The following is an 18,603-nucleotide window of genomic DNA, read 5'->3' as shown; positions in this document are numbered from 1 at the left end:
GTATCTTATTTAAGGGCTGAAAATTGTATTTTCTGGTAATGGGAGTAATGGTATAAAAATGAAATAACAATATGCCAGTTAAATAATAGTCGATTTAAAACCTGTTAAATTTAATAAGGAAAGAACCCATTTAAAATGAATAATAAATATCCTGGTGATGCCTTTAACATCTCAACCAGGACTTATTGTAGATTAAGCTTGGTAAATCTTATCAACTTTAATTGAAGTTTATTTGGCTGCCTTTCCTCAGGTCTGCTGGGAGAGCAAACACCAAGTTCCACTGTGCTGTGCTCAGGGTGAGTTTCTTCTCCCCTCTCCTTCTTTATCCAGATTTGCCAATTAATATTTCTGTGATGTGATTAAAGCAGCACATTCCTGCCTTTGGATTGTCTCCCTTGCAACCCACTGGGTGTGAATTTGGAAAGTTTCGTCGGTGATATTGTGAACAATATTAATGAATTGTCAGCTGTGCTCCCCACTCCTCATCTTTGGTGAGCCTTTTCTCGGGAGGAAATGTCACACCACAGATGGGGACATTGGCAGTGGGCGCTTCATTTGAATAAAACTCTCCAGATTCTCCCTGGATCAGTGCAGGCTGGGATTTCAGAGCCCCTGTGCTCCCTGCACTCAGCCACCAGCACAATTCATTCCCTGCCTCGCTTTGCTGGGCACTTTCTCCTGGTTTTCAGCTCGTTCAGAGATTCCCAGCCAAGGAGCACATATTGCCTGTGCCTGTGTTCCTTCCCCTGTTCCTCAGGAAGGATGATGCTCCCCTTGCTCATCCCCTTCCCTGCCAAGAGCTCTCTCCCAGCAGGGTCAGATCCTCCTCAGGAGCGGGGACAGGAGCTGCTGCTTCGTTTTGCTGCGATTCAGAGGCTGCTCAGTCCCCAAGTTCTGTCACTCTGTGCCCAAACCTCCCGTGCTGGTGCTGCTTTCCCACCTCAGCCCCTCCAGGAGCAGCTCCTGGGCATCTGCCCGTGAGGATCTGTGCAGGGGATGTGAGGCTCTGCTCCCTCTGGGATTTCAGGCACCTTCTGAACTCGTCTGGGAACAAAGACCTGAGGAAAACCTTTTTTTTTTGGGTTTTTTTTTTCCCTCTGAGCATCGTAAGGAGCAGAGCCTCAAATCTCCTGAAGGTGCCCAAAGGGAAAATGCCAAGCTCAACATTTGAATGTGCTGTGCCCAGGGTGATGAGAGGCAGAAGTCTGAATATAAGGCACAGCTTGTTTTGTAGGCTGGATGAGGGGAACCCAAAAAACAGGGGACCATGATAGAGCAGATATTTACTTATTCTCTGATGGGTTTGGTTTGTTTTGGTTTTTTTACTCAAAGTAAAGCCAGCTCTCAGCAACTCCTTTTGGGATCACTCCTCAGAGAAATTCCCTGCAGACTGAGACATGAAGAGTTGCAGTGATCAATGAATTGATTTTGAGCCCGGGAGGAGGTAACCAAGGCCATCAAAATACCTGTGTGTGTGTAAACCCTCGATTTCCATATCCCTGCTGTTAACACGAGGTTATTTCTGTCATTTTCTGCTTCCTTCTGCTCTTCCTGCACATCTGAGTGTCTTTCAGGGCCACCTGTGAGACTCTACCTTTATACATTGCCTTCAAATTTGCTGTCAGAGCAAACAAATCAGTTCAAACTCCTGAAGGTTGTGCCATCCCTTGGTTGCCCCTGGGCCTGGCTATTTTCTGCTCCAGAGGAGATGACACAGTCCATAAATCTCTGGTCTAGTCCCTGCTTTGGTAAATAAAATCTGCTCAGATTTATGTCTGTTCCTTCTCGAGGAAAAGCAAAGCAGTGATACATGTGGCAAATGGAACAGAAAATTGCTTTTCAGCCATCAGGTTTCCAATGTACCTGACTAAAGCCTGGGCTCTCCTACAGCAATAACTGGCCTCACAAAATAAATTCAATTTTGTACCACGGTTCTTTGTGTTGTGTTGAGGCAAGCCAAGATGTGCTTTGCCCAATAATTTAGCAAATGGCTTCAAAGTGACAGTAGGTTTAGGTTGGATTTTGGAATTCCAAATTCCTGGAATTCCTGGCTGGAGGGTGGGCAGACCCTGGCACAGGGTGTCCAGAGGAGCTGTGGCTGCCCCTGGGATCTCAAGGCCAGGTTGGATGAGGCTTGGAGCAGCCTGGGATGATGGGAGGTGGTTTGGGGTTGGAACTGGATGAGGTTTAATGTTCCTCTCACCCCAAACCAATCTGGGATTCTGTGATTCCAAGGAATGAAGATCACGCTGCTGCCACAGGGAGGGAGTGAAGGGAATCCTGTGTTTGTTTTGGCAGAGCTTTATCCGTGCTACTGAGCCTCCAGAAAGCCAGACTTGCCTCTGCCAGCTGCAGGAGCTCCCTGTGTCTGGGCAGGGGAATGGGGCTGTGCCAGGGGCTGAACCTAAACCCCGTTAAATAAACTTGGCTGGGGATTCTGAAAAACAACTCGTGAGCCCAGCATCCCCTTTGCTGAGCCAGTTGTGAATTGCTCCCTTTCATCCTCACCAGCTGTAATTCATGTTGCTTAATTAATCTTAATTAAGTGTTGCGGGCATCTCTGGAGCTCAGTTCTCTGTTTAATTACACTAACACACCATGTAATGGCCTCTGCTTGGTGGGACGTTTTGCACAAGAGTTTAATCCAGAAACTGAAGGAATTAATTAGTTCTTAGACTGTCTCCAGAGGGTTGGCCAAGTCACCTGTGGGTTTGTCACAGAATCTTGGACTCTGCAGCGACCAGAATCTATCCCTGATGTTGCACCCCCTGAGCCAGGACACACAGTTCCCCTTGCTGGGGCTCTCAGCTCCCTGTGGGATCTTCTGGAGCAGGAATCACACTGGTGGGAGACAGAGAGAGCTGGCATTTGTCAAGAGTTAACAGCTTGTTCTTGTTCCCAAAGCTTCACCTAGCCCTGTGCCATGGTCTGAGCCCCCAGAAGGGATCAGCTGCCCTTGGGATGGGAATTGCAGCAGGAATTGCAGCCCTGTTTGCCAGGGCATTCCCTTCCCCAACCCCTGCCTGGCACCTTGGCACATCCACGCTGATTTCTCTGCCAAAAAACAAGCTGGGATGGCAAAATAGGGAACATTGCAGGGAAACTCTTTGGAGCAAGGACAAAGAACTGTCCTGTGACCACGGAGCTCCTGAGGCTTCTGATGGTCCTGTTCTGCTTGACAGCTCCACTTGTGATGATTTTGGCCCCAGGATCTTCTCTCTGGCTGCGATTCCTTCAGGAATACAACTGCCCAAAGCACACCCTGGAGCTCCACAACCCCAGGGATGGGCTGCTGAGGATGAGCACGTCGTTCCCCTTCACCCAACCTCGCTGTAAAAAAGCACAAATCTTCCCAAAGACACACAGGTACGGCCTGACTGGTTTGCTCCCAACATTTCCATGAACTTTCAGCTTCTTCTTGGCCCAAGCAGCGAGCTCTGGAGGCATCAGGGGGTGGGGGGTTAGTAGAGCGCGGTGACTGCTGATGAGGACCAGGTTCCATCCATCCTTCAGGAGCCAGGTTTCATCCCAAGGGAGAGGATCCCAGGTGGGCCAGGCTCTCCCAGGCACGCTGCTGGCAGTCCAGTGCTTATGGCAGAACCATTCCAAGAGCTATGACCATGAGAGTGTTGATAGCTCTGGAAATGGCGCTGCCATCGGCACCATAGGCTCCGTCCCCTCCCTGCTCCTCCTCCTCGTGCTCCAGCGGCTCTGGATGGAAGGAACGAGGGTGGAGGAGCAGCTTCAGCTCAGAAATCCCTGAAACCTTAAGGAAAAGTCCTGGAGATGTTTTCTGGAGGAGCTTTTGGAGGTGTTGGTTCAGCTCCATGCTGCTGGAACGTGCCCTTGGAATACACACACGTGTGCCTCTCTCCTCTTCCACTTGGGGTTTAACTGGATAAAAGGCAAAGCCTCCCTGTCTCTCCTGATTCCCACCACGGCAGGTTTTCTCTCCTTCCCTCTGGATCCAAGCCAGGAACGCTGCAGAAAGCACGTGGAATTCGCAGGGCGCAGCAAACTGCCACTGATCCACTCGGCAATTAATCCTGGAGTCACGCTGCTAATGAGGCACTGATCATCCTCGTTCCTTTCCGGCTGGAAGCCTGGTCCAGGCTGGCTGTTTCCATGGGTTCTTTGACAGCAGTCCTCAAAACTGAAGGATCTGTGCTTTGGGAAATCGGGCAGCCCCCGGGTTTCTGCTGCTGAAACCTCTCTCCAAGACATCTCCTGTGCCAGTGCATAACTCCACCAGGGCTCATCCTTACCGCACCAAGGAGTTGTTAATGTGGGGAAAAAAAAGACAAAAAGCAGCTTTTTTCCTTCTCCTTCCAGGCAGCCTCCAAGGATGATTGTGGGGAAAGGTTTGAGTTACAAGTTGAAACCACTTTTTCTGGTGCCTGAGGTGTTTCAATCAGCTGTGTTCCTACCACAGGCACTGACAGCTTCTCTCTCAGCGCTTCTAAGCCTCAAAAAACACCCAAAAAAAGCACCCAGAATGATCTCCAATAACTTTTCTGCAGCCTCACCGGGGATCTCATCAATAACAACTGTGACAAAACCACTGGGGGACATAAGCAAGGACAAAGAGAGAAGCAGAAGAACAAGAAGCAGTTTTATCACCCCAGTTCTGCCTCTAAACCAGGGAAAATCGGCCCAGAGCATGGAAGTGGCTGCCCAGGGCAGCTTTTCCCAGTGCATTTTGGTTTTTTTTTTTTTTTTTTGTCCTTGCTCCTTATTGCTTTCTGAATCTGAGTTACTTTTTGCTGCTGTCCTGACCTTGAGGGAGGTATTTGTCACTTTGACCAGGGAAGTGTAAAATCCTACCAGACCAGATGGGAGGTGTTTTGTAACTGCTTTGCATAGATAGGCTGCAAAACTCGAGCTTTTCCTCTCTGTGCCCAGCAGAACGAGGGGAGAGAGGTGTTCTGTGTCCAAGGGTCGCAGGGTTTGGCAGCAGCTCAGCTTGGATTGTTCCAGGCAGAGGCAACAACCCCACAGGAGAGCACAGGGAGCAGCACACACAGCACCTCACAGCTGCAGCCTCTCTCCAGGGGAGGCATTTTTTGGGAAAATTGCAGCCAAGATGGATCATGATAAAGGGATGGACACAGGGATGTTTCCAGAGGGATGAGAACAGACAGAAACACTCACACGGGGACAATTCACAGACACCTGACACAAAGGACTGAAGGAATAACAGCCAGGTACAGCTGGAATTGAGACCTTTGAGTGAAGCTCAGTGAAGCCTTAGATCCCAAAATGGGGATAATCCTGAAGTGACCCAGGCCAAGGCTGGACAGGGCTTGGAATAACCTGGGATGGTGGAAGGTGCCCATGGCATCACCATGGCATCACCATGGCATCCCGTAACTTGGGATGAAAGAGCTGAACTGTGAAGGTCCCTTCCAACCCAAAGCATTCTGTGACTCTGTGTTTCCTGCAGCACTGGGAGGGATGTGCCAGATTTCCCTCAGGGGCTGGGAGCTCTGCAGAGCAGCTCCAGGGAGCAGATGGCAGCTGAGCACAGCTCTGCCTCCCTCTGTGCCCAGCCCCGTGTGCCCAGCCCCGTGTGCCCAGCCCTCCCAGAGAACCTGTGCAAACTTCCACAGGGAGGGAACAGAAACTGCCCTGAACTCTGCTGGCCTGAAGCAACTGCTGAAATCTGCTGCCTCCCTGGAACCTGGGTGCCTGATGAGGAATCAACAGCAGCACTGAAGGGAAAAGGGATTGGGAAGTGCCCGACTTCCACAAACCCCGAGGGATAATTGCAGCTTTAGGGGGAGCTGCTCAGTGTGCCCAGGATTTGGGGACTTGGGGATGCTTTGGAGTGTAACTGAAGGCAGAGATGCATCCCCTGTGTCCTGCCAGTCCTTGTGACTTGTTGTCCCACACAGGGAGGATGTCACTGTGTCACTGTGGCCACCAGGATTTGCTCAGCTCTGGGATGAGCCCTGCTCCTTTTCCCCTGCCCTCGTTCCAAAAACACTTTGAGGAGGAAGCCAATTCCACATTTATTGCACTTTTCTGCACCTCTGGAAGTGCCTTGAGCATCCCCATGGTGGCAGGAACTCAGCTGCAGCCTCTGGGGGAAAGGGAACCTTTGAGATGTCAGATTTAACTGACTTAAAGCAGGTCCAACCCGACCTTGGAAAACCGCAGGGATCCAGGTCCTCCCCACCCTCACAGGGAGGACTTTTTCCTAATATCCAAGCCCACTCTCTGTATCCTGCTTTTCTCTGTGTGCTGCCCGCTGAGGAGACCCTGCAGTGCTGTGCCTGGTCCTTGGAGTGACAACAACCATCCCAAAGGGGACAGTCCCTGTTTCCCACAGGATCCTGCAGCCAGGAGCCCACTGTCACACACCCCTGGGGCTGCTGCTCCACCCCACAAACTTTCAGCTATGAATAAAGGAGGGTTTAAAGTCGGTTGCAATAAACAGTGAACAGACAGAGCTGCAGTAATAAAAGAAAGGACTTACAGAGCATGGTCATGGCTAGACACGAGCTGGTCTGCTGCAGAAGAGCAGGAGGAGCTTGGAGACAGAGGAACAGCCACTTTTAGTGCAGGAAGGAGCAAAGACAGACACAGTGAGGGAGTTAAGGGGGGAAAAAGGAAAAAAACACAGCGCTGGTTAATCGGGAACAGCCCCACATCAAACACTGAGCAGTCAATGAGAGCCACATCCCCAAACCTCCCACGGAAAGGAGCCTGACTTTAGTGTTAGAACCATCTGAACCATCAGGGGCAGCCTTTTTTTTTCCATAAACCATCCAGGGAATCATTCTGCTTTTCAAGAAAATCCTATTCCTGTCTCTATATTTAGGCTTTTAAGCAGGAATTCTCTGCCTGTTTTCCAGAACCTCTGCAGTGTTGCTCTGGAGGGGATTTGGGAGCTGGACGTTGCCTTCCTCCTGCCCATTCCATGAGAACCAACCACCCCTTTGGTCTGACTGAGGATCCTCTCTGCAGGAAGCCACGTCTGGCTCTTAAACCAAAGTCCAGGGAGTTGTGACTTGGCCACTTAATTTGTCCCCATGATTCTAGCAGCCACGCTCACTGCTCAAAAATCTGATTTCTGGAGGCAAAGCAGAGCTGCTGGAGATCCCTGGCTGGTGATCCCGGGGTCTTCTGACAGCTCCGATGTGCTGGAAATGCTGGGAATGCCCAGCACCCTCTGGGGGAAGAACTTTTCCCAAAATCCAACCTAAATCTGCCCTGGCACAGCTCCAGCCCTTCCCTGGGTCCTGTCCCTGTCCCAGAGATCAGTGCCTGGTTTTCCTCCTTCCCACAGAGGCTGTGCCCAAGGATGGATTTCCAGGGATGCCTGGGCGCTGCAGGAGGTGCAGCCCAGGCTGGGGAGGTGGATGGGACTCTCCTGCTGGATAAAACATCCCCACTGCCAGCTCCAGCAATGCAGCTCTTTGAAGATCTGGCAGTGATAATTCCACAAAATTATCACTCCTAATTGCTTTCCTGCCCGTGGAGCAGTCGGTTTGTGCAGCTCTTGTCTCCAGCGCTGGATCCGGGTGTTATGAAGTGCTTCCCGTGCTAATAAATCCCGAGCACGGTGCTCTAAAAGCCTGTCAGCCCGGGGCATGAATCTCCCTGAACGCATTCGTGTGCCTTCCATAGATCAGCGCAAACTGGGGCTGCTCCTGGGCACTGACAGCTCAATCTGTGAGAAAGTTACTCATTGATAACTTTCATATGAGACACGACCAGTTCCTTGATTTTTCTTTTCATTTTGTACTGGAGTTGGCTCTGCTCTGGTTCGTGTAGCTCTGCAAAGGGACAAATCCATATCGATGCCTTCAGTTCTTAAATAAATCCCCACAATAAATTGCTGTGCATGGCACTTCAGTTGTTGTTTTATGTGTTTTTTTCAGAAGCGGCTTCACTTCAGTGATGGAAAAAGCAGTGCCAGGACTCAGAGCTCGGAAAACTCAGAGGTTAAAAGAATTTTTAAACTTCCTTTTGAGAGAGAAAAGGATTTCAGAGCACAGGAAAACTCTCCTGTGTGGATGTCACATCGTTTGGGCTGTGACATCAAATAAAGCAAAGTATAAAACAAATGCCCAGGGAGGTTTGGGGTGCCCATCCCTGGAGGTGTCCAAGGAATCCCTGGAGGTGACAGTCACAGCTCTGGGCTGGGGACAAGCTGGGCACGGGGCTGGGATTCAATCCTGGAGGCTTTTTCCAGCCTCAGCGATCCCTTGACAACACAAACACTTGAAGAGATAAAGCAAAAAGCTCTTTAGCGCCACGCGCTCTGCGGTCCCTGAAGGGCTTTGATGGCTCAGCGGAATGACACAAATTAACAGCCTCATTAACAACCCTTCGGGGAGAGCTCTGGAAGCCTGTCAGTGCCAGTGTCAGACACAAGCCACACTCCAGGGACGCCACCGGCCTGGAAACCGCTGCCAAGGGAGGCTGAATGCAGAAAGATGGGAATTGTGACTTCTCTTGAGGAGAAGCAGCAGCAGAGGGAGGCAGAAATTCCTCTGGATGGACCTCATCCCATTCCCAGCTCGGTCCTGCTCCAGCAAGGAAAATTAGACAGCCTAGCTTATCCCAAGGATTGCTGTGCAAAACTCATCTCAAACCGTGCCTGGGATGTGCCTGTGCCTTCTGGAAACCAAGTTAAGGGCAGCTCAGGGTAGAAGTCTCCCTGGGGAGTTCTCAAAGTACCTCCTAAATCTGGTTACCTGCTTTTTTAAAAATGCTCTTTTCTGGTCTCTCGTGGCCACAGAACAGAAAGATTAATGCAGGAGTGAGGACTGGAAATCATCAGCTCCTGCAGGAGCAGCCTTAATGGGCTGGATTGAGGAGGGATGGAATATCTGCAGGGCAGGATGTCTTACCCACATCCCCAGAGCAAAAGTGCAGCTTTACTGGGGGCAAACCCAAACCAAGGCTGGCTTTCCAGCAGGTCCCATTCAGGATGCGCTGAGCAGCAGATGGTGGCAAGGATCGCCTTTGCTCTGCCAAATAAATCAAACCAAACCCTCCAAATGTCAATTTTTTTCTTGTTTTGAAATGGAAAGCTGAAGGTGGAAAGATGCTCAGAGCTGCCCAAAGGCTGGGAGCGCGGGTGGGTGAGCACCACGGGCAATGGGGAGGATCCCAAAAATGGCAAATGGTTAGAAAACGATCAAATCACAACAGATGTGCTGAAAGCCTTGAGACTTTCCTGGAAACCAAATTTCTGGCCAAAATACCTTGGGAATAACAAGTTGTTTTTTTTTCCTACAGCCATTCCAAAAGCCTTAAAAGCAATTTTACTGCAGCAACAGGGAAGCTTTTCCACATTGTGGGTTTACAATGGGGTGGTGCACACAATGCTTCGATAAATTCTCCTCTAGCAATCAGCAAGGAAGAGAATTACTGAAAGGGAGGACAAAGAACTGAACCTAAAATTAAAAAGCACTCACACAATTAGCTGTGAGTTGCAGACAACTCCTGCCCTGAGGAAGAACAGAACATGACAATAATTGCTGAAGTTTCCATAGAATTTCTAACCCCAAAGCTGTGGAGCTCTTTGCACATGCTGATTTGCATTGTCTGAGAACGCTTTGCTGATAAACCAAATTAATCTCCGGAGAGGAGAGAAGCAGCCCAATACATTCAAAGGTCAGCTGAAACAGAAGGCAAGTAGGTGGAGAGCAAATTTCTACCCGTAACAAAATTTATTCAGGTACCAAAATTAGTTTTAAATGCTGTTTTGGATCTGTGGAATGAGTGGAGAGACTGGCAAAGGTCTGGGAGTTGGATTCTGCACATGCTGCAGGATGAGGGCTGTCTGGGGTTTATCTAAATGCTGTCCTTGGAGCTGCGCTCCGTTATTGAAGTGGGAAATTTCCCCCAGGTCTGGCTTTGCCTGCAGGGGCTGTCAGGAATTCCAGCTGCAGAGAATTCCAGTGGGCTCTGCTCTGCTCTGGGCCGTGGATCCCTGACCTCTGCTGGGAGATCCTGCCCCACCACAACACAGCTTCATTACTTCATTAATTAGCAATTGTATGGGGTTTGATAACTATCACTTTATAACGATCAATGGCATGATCTGTGCTTTGGGTGACTTCCTGACCCACAGCACAACCGGTGGACTGAAACGAGCCAAAGACACATTTCAGAGCTCAAGGTGCCCTGCAGACACAAAGTGATGCCCAACTTCTGATCCTGAACCTTTTCTTGGGCCAAATAACAAAAAGGGGTTTTGATTCACTGTCGTCTCTTTTTTCCAACATCCAGGAGGATTGAAAGAGAGCCTCTTTCAAAAAAATTGGAGGAAATTGAGGTTTTAAAACTCTAGTCCCCTCTCTCCTCTGTAGGAAATCAGATCAATACCTTGATTTCACTCAGCACAAGGACAAGAAGTTTGGCTCTTATCAGAAGCTCTCTGTGAGGTGTTTTTGGAGCTGGGACAAGGCTTCAGCAGTGTCCTGCCCTTTGGGGAGCAGGGTTTGGGGCAAAGAGGCTCCCCTGGCACAGGGTGGTGACTTGGCCTTTGTGGAACTCCCACATCCCTGAGCCTGAGGGTTCCTCTGCTCCTGGATCCTGCAGCAGATCCCAAATCTGCCCTGCACTCCCTGACAGCCCAAAGGTGTCTGAGGGACCTCTGATGGTCACAGGGAATGGCACTGAAAGGCTGGCACTGATGCCAGGCCTGAAAACCACGCCAGGGAAGTTGGAGCAGAAGTTTGGCTGTAAATATTGGCAAAGCTTCATGAAAAAAAAATTAAGAAAGCTCCTTCGGGAAATGACAAAACTCTTTTTTTAGTTGTTCTTGAGCCTAATCATCCCCCGTGTTTTTAAAGGATCCCTTTGCAGGTTGGCAGCTAATGAAATTTAGGTGGAAAACAAACTCTCTCTTGCCTATGTAACAATATTAGCATTTCCAGGCTGCAATCAGATCCCCTCAGCTTGGGCTGGGTCTGGAGCCACTTCTGCTGGCACAGGGATCCTGAGCTGAAACCTCTGCAGTGGAAAACACATCTCCAGCAACCTCTGGCTGCCCTGCCCCGGGCAAAACAAATGGAATATCACTGAACTCACCACTTTTAAATGCTCATCATTTGCTGTGCTTCTCAAGTTTTTGCTCAGGAATTAAAAAAAAAAATAGAATTTAGTGGGAATGTGATTTATCAGCACATTGGCAAGGGGAAAAAAAAAGATCTCCTCTCTTGGTGCCATAAATAAAAGAACTGCTGGAGAAGGGACAACACAGGCCCCAAAGCTCTGTGGGTGCCACCAGCACAAAAACTCCAAAATACCTCCAAAAATACCCAATGCAAATCCTGTGTGAAACAGGGGAATGGAGGGAAGGGCAGAGCACGACAAAATTATCCATTTGGGCTTAATGAGCTTGCAGTGAAGGAGACAGAACCTGTCAGGGCTCTGATTCATCTGGCAGGATCATTAAAACTCCCTGGCAGTCAGAGTTTTCACCCTTCCCAACCCCCAGCACTGAGTGTGTTTGTTCTGCCTTGGGAAGTTCTGGGGTCTCTTCATCTGCCCTCGTGCCCAGGGAAGGAGGAGGAAGAGGAGGAGGAAGAAGAAGAGGAGGAGGTATTTTACCTGTAAGCCCAGGTCTGTGGAGAGCTGCTGGGTGCACCAGGATGAGCCCTGAGGAACAACCTCTGCCTCTGCTGAGCTGAGCCCCAGCTGCAGCCCATGAAATGCCCCCTCCCAGGTGGGATGGGGTCACTGCTCCACCCCCAGGACCACCCTGAGCTGTGGGGGAATCCTGCCTGAGAGCCACACAGCCCAAACCACTCATAAAACATCTCGAAGCATTAAAACACACAGCCCAAACCATTCAAAAACCCATCAAAAACCATTCAAAAAACCACCAAAGACCATTCAAGAAACCATAAAAAAAAAACATTCGAAAAACCATCTCAAACCATTCAAAAAACCACGACAGACCATTCAAAAAACCACCACAAACCATTCAAGAAACCATCAAAAAAAAAAACCATTCAAAAAACCATCTTAAACCATTCAAAAAAATCACAAACCATTCAAAAAACCATCTCAAATCATTGAAAAAACCACCCCAGACCATTCAAAAAACCATCTCAAATCATTGAAAAAACCACCACAAGCCATTCAAAAAAAATCTCAAACCATTGAAAAAAAGATGCCATTAGCCATTCAAAAAAACACCACAGGCCATTCAAAGACCCCTCCCAAACCATTCCATGGTTCCAAGGATCCTGTGATCACTCATCCTTTTGCTCCACAGCAGCTCTGACCTCCTCCCTACGACCAGCAAGGATTTATTTTCATTCCAATGGATCTGTGGAGCTGTTAAACCTCCAAAAACAGGAGCCCTGATTTGGTGCACTCCTGCCCCAGTGGCAGCAGGGATCACTGGGGCTCACTGCAGTTCCAACCTCCCAAGGTGCTTGTTTCTGGTTTTTTTTCCCCCACTTTGTTTCTCTTGGCTCTTTCAAGAGAAAAAAAAATCAGGATGTGTTTTCTTTTGGAGGAATCCAATTGACATTTGGAGGAGACCTCTCAGGGCTGGAAAGTGAGTGGTAAATCAACCTCTCCCTAGAGTTTTCCCTGAAGAGACCAGTGCAGCTCTGAGCACTCCTGAGAGGAGATGGGAACACAGCAGAGTGACCTCCCTGACCCAGATGCTCCAGAGTTTGTCTGCTCTCATCTTTTCTCAAATATTATTTCACCCAAAGTCGTCTTCTTTGCCGTGGCAAAATTCCACAGCTTGTTTCACCCAGGAATTGCAGCAATGCTGCCCCTGGCTCCCCATCCATTTGTGCTGTACAGGAGTTCAATGATTCATGGAGGCACGAGTTTGTTGGTTTGTGTTGAATAAATATCTGCTCGTGACAGAAGAAATGCAAACAATCTGTTTCAAGGGGAACACAGCATTTTTTTTTCAGATGACTTTGGCTTTTTTCAGTCTGGCGTTGCACAGAACCCTGAACACCCAGAAATCCTCATCTATTTACAGCTCATTATTGTGCTGATTTTTGTCACGGCTGAGTTCAGCACAAGGTCTGTCCCTCCTGCCACTGCTCTCCCTGCCAGGGGACAAAGAGCACCTGGAAAATCCCACTGCCACAACTTCCCCGTTTGCAGAAACTTCTGGTCTCTTTTCTAAAGAAGATGGAGCAGGCAGCATCCAACAGGGCCAAGCTGTTCCCTTCAGAACAAAGGATGCCAAAATTCACACACAGCTTCTGCATTCTCCCAGCTCTCTCCCGGGCTCTGCCCTGGAGAAACTGCACACACTTGTTCCCTACAAACCCAGCCTGTCCCAGCACCCTCAGGATTGCTCCTACCCATCCCTTTCTCAGCATTTATTTATCCCTTTCTCAGCATTTAAGAGTGATTTCTAAGTATTTATACCTCCAAGACATCACGGAATGGATGCAATTCTGCACAGACTCCTCGTGCTGGTGGCTGCAGGCTTTGTGCAGCCCTGGGTGATGCCTTCAGTTTGAGCTTTCATAATTTCCAGGTTCTGCACTGCGTTAGTGCATGACTTTGAACTCCATAGAAAGTGTCAGCAAGTTCTCCTCACAGTTTAGTCAGAAAAAACAATCCTTTCCAGCCCCACAACCAAGGGCACAGCTGCAGCTTCAGGCCCCCCAAAAATTATAAACCACATCGAGTTAAGGGGAGAAATCTGGGAGGATGGGACTGCATCACCTGGAGCTGGAATTGGACAATGAACCCCAATGTGTGAACGGACCAAAACTTATCAAAGTGTGAAAACTCCTGACTCAGGGTCCATCCTGGGTGCAGCCTTGGCCAGGCTCTTGCACTGCCCAAGGTGTGTCCTTTGAAGGCCTTTTCATAAATTCTTCCTTTATAAAATTCCTTTAACTCTGTCCAGTTTCTGTTCTAGGCAGCCTCTCAAGGTATCAGAAGAATCAGCCCCATTGTCCCTCAGATGTCCCCCTGATGCCTCAAGTTTCAGCTTTCATATTTTCCACATTCTGCACTGCGTTGGTACATAACTCTGAACTCCATATAAAGTGTCAGCAAGTTCTCCTCACAGTTTAGTCAGAAAAAACAATTCTCTGAAGGCCTTTTAATAAATACCCGCTTTATAAAACTCCTTTAACACCATCTAACCTGTTCTAGGCAGCCTCCCAAGGCATCAGAAGAAACAGCCCCAATGATGAAGAACTCCCCAGATGACTCAGAGTCCATCTTGGCTGCAGCCATGACGTATTTGTACCACCCAAAGTGTATCCTCTGAAGGCCTTTTAATAAATACCCACTTTATTCAATAAATACTCCACACCCTCTAACCCTGTGGAGACCCTCGTGCCATTAAAGGAATTTCCAACTGCCCTTCCCTGGAGAAGTGAAGATTAAGGATACCTTAGATGTAAAAAGGCTTCTCCCAATGGATCCTTGCAACATGCAATGTTCTCCCTGGGTTTTGCAGGTCCATCACCCACCCCATGGCATCCCCTTTCCCTGTTCCCCCATTGGCATTGGGGTTTGGTGTCCTCTTCTCTCTTCCCCATGGTCACCTGCCCCCTGCCCTGCCCCTGGTTCCCCCCACAAACCTCAGACCCTCTATAACCGAGAAAAACCACACGTTCTCCCTCTTTGCCTCCAGATTCACCTTCACCCTATGGAATAAACTCCTGCTGGGAATTGCTCTGGGAGCCTTCTGCCCCTCTGCTGAGGCGGCCTGGTAATAACGTGTGTGGCTGTGTGAGATTTAACCGCTACCTGAACACTCCCCGAGCACTTTCTCTACAGAGAGCCCGACTATGAGTTAGAAATGCTGTGGCTGCACCCCAAAAAAGACACATTTCTGTATCACTCCTGCTCGGGGCAGCCCCTGAGGGCAGCACTCACCTCAGGACGTGCGTGGAGCCATTGATGGTGGTGGTGGAGCAGGGCACGCTCTGGCCCAGCACCGAGGGCCGGCGGTAGCGCTCGTCGCCGCAGCACAGGATGATAAGGAAGGCACGTCGGAAAGCCTTGTTGAGGAAGGCGTAGAGGAAAGGGTTCAGGCCCGAGTTGATGTAGCCCAGCCACAGGAAGGCCGTCCACAGCTTGCCGGGCACCGCGTAGTTGACGAAGGGATCCACGATGTTGGTGACGAAGAACGGGGCCCAGCAGAGGCAGAAGCAGCCCATGATGATGCACAGGGTCTTGGCGGCTTTGGTCTCCGTCCTCATGCGGTGGGTGCTGTGCTGGTCGGGGGGGTGCTGCCGGGGCTCCTGAGGGTGCTGCTGTGGATGCTGCCATGGCTCCTGTGGGTGCTCCTGTGGGTGCTGCTGAGGGTGCTGCTGAGGGCTCTGCCATGGCTCCTGAGGGTGCTGCCATGGCTCCTGCTGAGGGTGCTGCCATGGCTCCTGTGGGTGCTCCTGAGGGTGCTGTTGAGGGTGTTGCTGAGGGTGCTGCTGTGGGTGCTGCCATGGCTCCTGAGGGTGCTGCTGTGGGTGCTGAGGGTGCTGCTGAGGGCTCTGCCATGGCTCCTGTGGGTGTTGATGTGGGTGCTGTGGGTGCTCCTGTGGGTGCTCCTGAGGGTGCTGCTGAGGGTGCTGCCATGGCTCCTGCTGAGGTTGTTGCTGAGGGTGCTGTGGGCGCTGCTGAGGGTGCTGCCATGGCTCCTGCTGAGGCTGCTGCGGCGGCTCTTGGAGCTGCTGCTGTGGGTGCTCCTGTAGGTGCTGCTGTATCTCCCGTGTCTCCCGTGTCTCCCGTGGGCGCTCCCGTGTCTCCCGTGGGCGCTCCCGTGTCTCCCGTGTCTCCCGTGTCTCCCGTGGGTGCTGCTGCAGGGCCTGCCGGGGCTCCTGCGGGTTCCCTGCCCTCTGCAGCAGGCGGATCTGGCGGGCGTGCGCCCGCGCCGTCACGTAGATGCGGTGGTAGGCCAGCACCATCAGCAGGAAGGGGATGTAGAAGGCCACCACGGAGCAGGTGATGGCGTAGGGCTTGTTCACCATGAAGATGCAGTAGGTGGAGTTGGAGGCCTTGTTGAACTGCCTCTGCTGGATCTGAGGTGCGGAGGGGAGGAGGTGGGAATGGGACAATCAGAGAATGGCTCGGCTTGGAGGGACCTTAAAGACAACCTCGTGTCACCCTCTGTCATGGGTGAGGACACCTTCCAATAGAGCAGATTGCTCCAGGCCTTGTCCAGCCATCCTGGGACACTTGGATATGTCCACAACCTCCCTGGGCAGCCTGTGCCAGAGCCTCACCACCCTCACAGGGAAGGATTATTTCCTGATATCCCATCTCACCCTACTCTGGCACTGTGCAGCCATTCCCTTGTCCTGGCACTATGAATTCTACCAAGAATTTGAGAATAATCCTGCCTCTTATTTGAGACCTGCAAAGGCTGAGGAGACCAAGGACTCCTGAGGTGTTGTCTGGGCCAGCTGAGGCTTGGCCATTTTCCCAAGGACTCCTGACTGAATTTGGAGTGAATGTGGGTAAAATCCTCCCCCAGGTCACCACTGTCCCTGTGCCAGTCCTTCCAGGGCAGAGAAACTTCAACCCCCCCTTAAAGATCCCCTCCAGAAATTCCCCAGAATAAAGAGCAGCCCCTCTGCACCGAGAACGGAAAAACCTCTCCCTCTTTTTCCCTATCCCCTGAAATAGTTTTTTAAAAGAACATCCAGCACCCAACACATTGGATTTGTTTCCCTCCTTGGCTACTCACCAGATCAATGATGCCAATGCTATTCCAGCCTTGCATGATAGGGAGGAAAGAAATAAAGGTTGGGATCACCCAGCAGCCTCCCAGCATCACGGCGATGCGCAGTGGGGTCATCTTGTTCCTGTACACCAGGGGCTGGCAGCAGATGGCATAGTACCTGCAGGGAAAAAAGGCACAGAAACACTCACAGCAGCCTTCAAACCTTCTAAAAATTAAATTGTAAAGCCTTTTCTCCAGCTGTTTGTCCTGCCTTTCGAAATAGAGGGAGAACAGGAGTCTGTGGCCTGCTTACAATGAGTTCTCTCACACAGGAACTTGGAATATTTCTACTGGGCTCAAGGGAAAAAACAGAGGTTTTTGCTTTCCAGCCGGGGAGAAGGAGGCCCAGGTAAATGCTGTGGGTTGTCAGAAGTTGCAGGGCAAGGGAGAAATTCCATTTTCAGCCCTGCTCTCCCTCTGCACTGAGGATGTCCCCAGCCTCCAAGGAATATCCCTCCCTTGCAGGCAGCCTCAGCTGAATTTCCTACCTGCACTGGAGATTTATTTTGACAAAGCTGCGAAAGCCGTTACCACAAATTAACAAAGTCTCCCAAAGCTGTGAAAATGTCGGTAAAATGAAGTGAGTTTTCCCATTTCCCAGGAACCCACCTCTGTTCCAGCTGGGCTTTAACCTTCCCAAGGACAGGACAAAGGTGTCTTTGTACCATCGAGGGGATGTGCCCTGAACTCTCCTCCCTCCTCCAGATCCATTTAAAATACCCCAAGTAGAACTTGCTTTAGGTCCTTGCTCCTAAAAGAGTTATGACCTAAAAATATCTTCTCAAAGAGATGAGAAATCAAATTTTCTGTTGGTTTGACCCCTGTGCCACCTCCTGCAGGTGGATCTCTCCATCAGCAAGAGCTAGCAAACCTAAACCTGGAAATCTCTGGCTCTGAAATGATCATTTATTCCTGAGAAGACCAGGCCAGCAAAAATCCAATTGCAGACTTTCAATGGTCCTGACCTGACAATCAGCTTCAAGTTCCCAATAAAATATTTTTGGCTCTTTAGATTTTTGGATTTCAGCACATTCTGTAAAAAGTTTCATGAGGTCAGCAGAACCATGAATTAGAGGAATTAAATTAGCAAGCACACGTGTGTGTATTAAAAAGCTGCTCTTTGAGATCTGCATTTATTTCATCAAGATTTGGGTGGGAACCAAGAGCTTTGTCCTAAACAGGCACAAAAATATACGAATTTCCATTTTTTCCTCGGGCTTTTTGGGTTTTTTATTATTAAAGTCATGTGGAGTCAACTGAATTGCTTTATTTTGATAAAATCAGATGATATATTCCACACAGAGGCTTGAAATAATATCAAAGTGTCAAAAGAAAACATTTCTTAAAAGTCTCTTTGAAGCAAGATTCAAAATGTCACAGGGGAAAAACGCTGAAACAGGCATTCAAGTACTCCTGCAATTTGATAATTCCTCTGTTCTCCTCTGCTTTCTTGTGTGCATGAAAAAAAATCAGCCTGTTCCTCTGGAAAGGTGCACTTCCAAAGAAATGGGATTTGCCAGGAGCAAATCTTTTAGAGCTGTGGGTGAAATGTTCCTCTCCTGGAGCTCCAGCTCCCCTGGGGCTGATCCCTGTCCCAGGAAACGACCTTTGAATTCCAACGGGAATTTTTGGGGCGTTGATTGGGCCAGAGGGAACTTCCCTTGGCATCAGAGCTGCTCCTCTGACTCTCAACACAAGGGATTAATATTAAAAAATACATATATTTAAACTATTTCATCGTTTCTGATCTCAAAGTCACCCTCTGAAAGTGCTGGACTTCAAAGGCATCAAAGCCAAGGCACGAGAGACTCCAGCTCTCTGCAGAAAGGGTAAAAGCAACAATCCAATAAATAAAAGGATCCAAGCAGCCAAGACAGCAGCCAGCCTTGGACAAGTTGGCAAAGCAAACA

General features: G+C 49.7%; 1 protein-coding gene across 1 annotated transcript in view; it reads right to left on the bottom strand.

Moving 5' to 3' along the window:
- Nucleotides 1-6,493: 6,493 nt before the first annotated feature.
- The window catches only part of HTR4 (5-hydroxytryptamine receptor 4), a 54,926-nt gene continuing 42,816 nt past the window's right edge, over nucleotides 6,494-18,603 (bottom strand). The window contains exons 4-7 of the mRNA XM_066329568.1: nucleotides 16,658-16,811; nucleotides 15,777-15,989; nucleotides 14,848-15,203; nucleotides 6,494-6,554 (exon numbers count right to left, since the gene is read on the bottom strand). Of these exons, the coding sequence (XP_066185665.1) occupies nucleotides 6,494-6,554; nucleotides 14,848-15,203; nucleotides 15,777-15,989; nucleotides 16,658-16,811 (784 nt within the window). The remainder of the gene's footprint in view (nucleotides 6,555-14,847; nucleotides 15,204-15,776; nucleotides 15,990-16,657; nucleotides 16,812-18,603) is intronic.

This window comes from Sylvia atricapilla, chromosome 14, assembly GCF_009819655.1.
Source record: "Sylvia atricapilla isolate bSylAtr1 chromosome 14, bSylAtr1.pri, whole genome shotgun sequence".
NCBI classification, from domain to species: domain Eukaryota; kingdom Metazoa; phylum Chordata; class Aves; order Passeriformes; family Sylviidae; genus Sylvia; species Sylvia atricapilla.
The sequence above is the reverse complement of the archived record's forward strand: the minus strand, read 5'-3'. Positions and strand labels throughout refer to the sequence as shown.